This window comes from Zophobas morio, unplaced genomic scaffold (genome assembly GCF_036711695.1).
Source record: "Zophobas morio isolate AGI-343-1 ecotype UQ-CSIRO unplaced genomic scaffold, CSIRO_AGI_Zmor_V1 ptg000012l, whole genome shotgun sequence".
Lineage (NCBI taxonomy): Eukaryota > Metazoa > Arthropoda > Insecta > Coleoptera > Tenebrionidae > Zophobas > Zophobas morio.
Genome location: NW_026972117.1, coordinates 18,695,887 through 18,701,886, shown reverse-complemented (window position 1 = coordinate 18,701,886; position 6,000 = coordinate 18,695,887). Strand labels below are relative to the sequence as shown.

At 32.4% G+C, this 6,000-nt stretch overlaps 1 protein-coding gene across 1 annotated transcript; it reads right to left on the bottom strand.

Moving 5' to 3' along the window:
* Positions 1 to 1,074: 1,074 nt before the first annotated feature.
* On the bottom strand, positions 1,075 to 2,804 carry LOC135128410 (coiled-coil domain-containing protein 42). Its single transcript, XM_064055315.1, has 5 exons — positions 2,620 to 2,804; positions 2,363 to 2,564; positions 2,141 to 2,314; positions 1,521 to 1,673; positions 1,075 to 1,470 (listed from the first exon to the last, which is right to left on the bottom strand). The coding sequence occupies exons 1-5, from the start codon at positions 2,736 to 2,738 to the stop codon at positions 1,126 to 1,128; spliced, it is 993 nt and encodes a 330-aa protein (XP_063911385.1). The 5' UTR covers positions 2,739 to 2,804; the 3' UTR covers positions 1,075 to 1,125.
* Between the last annotated feature and the right edge of the window lie 3,196 nt (positions 2,805 to 6,000).

Genomic DNA, 6,000 nt, shown 5'->3' with positions numbered 1-6,000 from the left:
ACTTCCTTTGCTTACGCTCGGGAAGTAAAAATATAAAATAAACAAAATTAAGGTAGATTAATAAACCACACGTACAGGACTATATTATTTCATAAAATTCGGATAACCTTAATTAACCAAGAAAATGAGTGTTGGTGGGAGAGATTTTAATTAGCCTTTACCATCTGCACGATGTGTTCCTGTCATATCGTTTAGTGGTTTCAAATATCGTCTATCTAGTAAAAATCAACACAAATGACAGACGACGGACAACGACAGACAGACTGTTCATGGCTGACTTTGACCATGTTTTCTTATTTCTCTTTTGATATGTCCAAAAATGCGCCTACGGTGGAGTATTTTTTGTGTTAAGTGATAAGTTGTTGTTTTATTTAGAACTGAGTACACAGACAATGTTAAAATAAAATATATGAATAATAATTATTTTAGTAATTACTGCAAAAAGGGCTCATTTAATTTTTTAAAAATTTAAAAAACGTTATTAACCGTAATTATATTCATTATTATTTACCACCACCAGAAAGTTAATGACTGTATTAAAATATGATTAAGTATTTTTTTTTATTTTGACATACAGTACAGTATTTATCACAATAATAACTTTATAATTTTTTAGTAACACTGTTTAATCCTCATTTAAATATTTACTTACATTCTGTATTTTACATACTATTTTGAGTTTAGTTTCATGGTAGATTCACCATGATTCGATGAACTAAAATAACCGTTAAAAATGCAGAATACCTTGTAATTTTTTTAAATAAAACTACAGCAATTATTAATTACTAAACCAGAAACAAGAATCCAAATGCACTTGAACCAATCTAACAAATTAGGAAGAAGGAATTAAATTAGTGCAATTCGAAAGTAATCAGTAATCACATATTGTTGACCCTGACTACATGTTAACTAACCACACTACAAGATTGAAAATTAATACCATCTGAAACATTAATAATCACTGCACCGAAACGTAAAAAAAGGTCGACATTCTAATGACCCTTAACTCTACAATTACAATAATGTCCATACATCGAGAGCCAGTTCACTGCGTTTAAAAACCTTTATTAATATAAAAATTAAAATACGTAAAGTACACACTACGTCAAATGAAATTCGTACCAATTATTTTACGCCTTTTCTTGAATGTAAAGAACCCTGCGCATTCATTTTTACGGCTCGCAATTCTTTTAGAGTCTCTTTTATGAAAATTAATTGTTTCTCAAAATCATCTTCGCGAATTTTTGGCATTTCACCCTTCCTCTTACACATTTGCAGGTACACGTTCCTAGAACTTTCCCTCACTTCGATAATTTCTTGGTACTTTTCATAGGAATGTCTTTTGATTGCTAAGACGAGATTCTCCCAGTGCAGAGCTTCACGAAAAGCGGTGTTGTAACGAGAACGCAAATCGGCAACTACGTTATTAAGGCCCAGGATCTTGAACTTGTTCTCTTCGACCATTTTCGACTAAAAAATAATTTTTTGGGGAATGAACACCGAGAGGATAAACAATTTACGGTTTTGGCTCTAGCGTTTTCTAATTCTCCTAGGTTTTCGTCTTGACGTTTACCGAGCAAGTTTCTGGTATTCACAAGAGCTTCGTAACGATTGATCAAATGATCTGCGTTTTTTAAGTCTTCACTTTCACCTGCCACTGTATTTAAATATTTCTGAAAAACTCATTTTATATCAGATGATCAGATATTGGGTTTTCATTTGGATCATAGGCAGGATTATGTACAAAATTAAATGTCAATTAAAATCCGCCCATTATTTTCTTAGATAAGTTCTTTTATGTGGTGGTAAGATGTTATCACAGTGTAATAGGTTATTTCTATTCAGCTTGCATAATATTTTAGTGTACGCTGATATAAATTCATCGATAAAAATTAATCACCACTTGTGTTAAGAAAATTCTTTTTCTAACGAAGGACTTTATTGTCCATAAAATGACACGTAAACTAGATCTAAATTCAGGTTCGTTATGCAATAGATTCATACAAGATAACAATAAGAATTTTAAAGAGTAATTGTTTACACTAAGATTTTGATTACTGGCAAATTAGCATGCGAAACATAAAAATTAATTACGTTAATATTAAAACAGGTTTACTACATACAATTAGCTAGGTTGTACCTCGTATATTTTCAAAGCTGCTATATTAGCATCAATTTCCTGTTGCGCTTTTATTACTAGATTACACTTCTTCTCCAAATTTTCGATCTCTTCGGTCCTTTGCATTCGCAGTTGGTAATCTTCGTCACGAATTTTCATAGCTCTCGTTCTCTTTTCCTCGTTGGATTTGATAAACTACTAACTATTGTAAATTCCTCCACTTCTAAGCAAACCCCTACTCACATGACTTAATTTTCTAAAAGTATGATTTAGTTTCATCTCCTTTTCGTATAAATCATCCCACTGCATTTGAATTTTCTTATGCTCCTGTTTAACCCATTCCCTTTTGTCTGCTAAAATTTTATCAGCCTTTTGTAACTTACGTTGGCTGTACATAAGATCAAATACAGGATCGTGTCCTGCTCTATCCCATTGCAAAGGATCACTGAAAATATGTAATAGCATTGTTTGGTATATAAGCTATATTAAAGTATCCATACCATTCTATGCTGCTAAAGTATGCTTTTGACGTAAGATACTCTCGAACCTCTTGGTATGGAGGAAATCTGGGGAAAGTAATTGACCTAGAGTGAGTAACGAACTTCTTAGACGTTGACATCGCCTTATATGTAATTATATATTATATATGAAAACAACACGAAGAAAAAACTTTTGTAAATGACATAAAAAGTTATACTATGACATTAACAGTTTTGCGTTGCCAAGTAATTTAACATAGAAACTGCTAGCTCTGTTGATTTGATTGAGTAACACAAATCAATTACAATTTTTTTTATAACTACCCCCAGTTAATTAGTTTAAAATTTGTGTGTCTCAACACCCAACTATAACCAAATTTTTGTAAGATATTAGAAATTTTACTTTTTCAGGGTAAATCGCTAATCAGATTATTTCCTCTAAATGCTTGATGAAATCATATCAAAATTTGCAAAATATTATCCATCTACACGTTTACACGTTTATCAGAGTACCCATATTTCTTATCCTAAATTTGTAGAAATTTAAAAAAATTGTAACAAAATTTTACAGTTTTTCCAAGGAACTCCAAAATATGTATGCTTCGGAAGTAAAATCAAAATGGCTCAAAAAATTTTAACAGAACTTGTATTGCATGAACGTTGTCTCATAAATGTAGAATATTTAATTTCGTCTAGTAGTAGACTTGACTACAATTTTTTCGAAAACATGTTGGAATCTTGCGACTGTTTGGATGCAGACTATGGGTGTAGAGTTTTCGCAATTAAATATTATTGTACCGGGCGAATTATTACTTTCATATTTTGCCGACGTTTAATGACACCAGAGTACGGAAACAAAAGTCTCCTATTTCCACCTGTCTGTCTGATTTTTGTGTCGATTTTTATTAAACAGATAATCTCCGAAATTACTGGACCGATTGTCGTCAAATTTTAGACTAGCGTGTAGTCGGTAAAACTTTAACCAAAATTTTGTTTATCTAACAATTTAATGACGCCATTTCCAAATTTTACAATAGTAAATATTATTTAAATTTTATAAACTAACGCACTCCTGCACTGGTGGTTTATGAATCCGTGTTGAGTTTTTATCCTAGTCAGATTAATAAAAATCAATCAAATTTTATTTTCCTTTAATGTTAATGCAAAAAAAACATAAACAGTCGAAGTTTTGAGAATACATTTTTCCTGTTGGTTATCTGCTTTAAATACATGTCCACTCTTTATTTTATATAAACCAAATAGGCAAAATCAAATTTTATATTTTTTCAAAGAAGTTGGATTTATTGTTGGGTTCTGTCAAAATAACTTTCGATCAGTTTTTTAAAATAATGATGTTGTCAACACCAACGCGTTCCTGGTTTGTTCAGTTACAGTCAATTGCTTATCAAATAAACCATCAAATAATTGTAATAATGCCGACATCACTATTTTGAAATCAATTTCATTGCTTGCTAGAGGTCATTTTTTCGATCATATGGTACAGTGGTGGAAATTTAATTTTGCACACCAAGTTGATATTCTCTTGACTGTTTGACCAATTTTGTCAAACCAGGCTTTTATTACCTATGCTTCTTTAGCACCCCCCCCCCCTCTCCCAAATTGATGACGGTATGGCAAAATTACAAAAAATTACAAAATCAAATTTTATTATTTTACTCAAATCAAGAACGGTTCACCCGAGGATCTCGAAAAATTAAGAATACAGTAACGCCGAGCTTGCCTATACTTATTAATAATAAAATAGTAAATATCATAAGCTAGCTTGCTCAAGATTATATGCTCCATTATAGCTTAAAATTAGCTTGCTCCTCTGTTTCAGGAGACAAAATCAGTGAAATTACATTTTCTTTTAACGCATATGTTTGTTGTCCGAACGTGCTAATAGTTGAGTTCTTTCGAAGCATAAACATAGACAGTCGCATGTTCTGTGATGGTTAGAAAATATATTTTCCATTTATCTGTTTCAAATAAGTATAATTCATAATGTCCGGACTTGTATGGACTGCTCGCCTTGGAATTTGTGGAGTGCGCCATTGGTTTTTACTTTATAGAGGTGAACACAACACAAAAATCGTAAAATCGCATGTTATAACTTTTCAACGAAAAAAGCCATCCCAGTTAAGTAGTAGTTTTTTGACTAAGTAGAATTCGAGTTACTAAAGTAAAATAAGTATATCACAAGTAATATCACTGACAATGTTACCCTCTCATTTTTTTTTGGAATTGTTTTCCACATCTCTTTCATTTTACTGTTTGCTTTATTATTTAGTATTACATTTTTCACTTCCAGATCGTAAGTTAAGGAAGTATTATAAAAGGGTCCATCCGGCAAATGGCTTTGGCTTACGTTTCTGTTTTCTTTAATAACCCCTAGAATACGAAAAAATTGGTCCCCCATTTCCGTCTGTTTGCTTGATCTTTGTCTATCTGTCCTTTGCTGTATCGATTTTTATTAGACAATTATTCTCCGAAACTACCGGATCGATCGTCGTCAAATCATATACAGATAAATTAGGAATACCGCGTAGATAGTAAAACGTTAACCAAAATTTGTCTAATTATTATCCACACTAATAATAATCTGATGACATTACTTGTAAATTTTGTTTAATAAATACTATTTAAATTTTATGCAAAAACGGACTCCTGTACTTGTGGTTTATGAATCCGCCCTGAGTGATTACCCTACGTATCCGGGTTTTCGCAAAAAGATCACAAATGTATACTAACGTTTTATTCGAATATAATAAGAGCCCGTGTTTACTTACAACTTAGTTAATCAGAGCACGGGCTATTAGTGAGAAGGTTTCCGAGTTCGATCCCCCCATGAACCCCTGTTTTTACTTGCCGAGCGTAAGCTAAGGTAGTTTTGTAATAGAATCTATCCAGTGAATGTATACTTTCATGTTTTTTCGACTTTTCGTAACTACTAGAGTATGCAAAAATGGGTCTCCCGTGTCGTCTGTCATCTATTTCTGTTGATCTTTATTCCATTCCCACCAACAATTTGGCGATGTGACCTCAAAATTTAGCTTGCTAAACACCATTTAAATTTTATAAAATAACGTACTCCTGTACTTGTGGCCCGCCTTGATTTTTATCCAAGGCATCAATTTTCCCACAAAGGTTCCAAATTGCATAATAATAACAATTAATAACATTGTATACCAGGATAAGAACAACACGAACATAACCAGCAATGAAATAGCGTAGTGAAAATCGTCGCCTCGATCTCCTCATGAGCTTTTCTGAGCGTAAGCTAAGGAAGTATTGTAAGCTATGTAGTCCGTAGAGCGACTGGATTATTTGATGTTTTCTCGACCCCTAGAATACGAAAAAATATTTACGTCTGTCTGTCTGCCGTATGTCCAGTTTTTTATT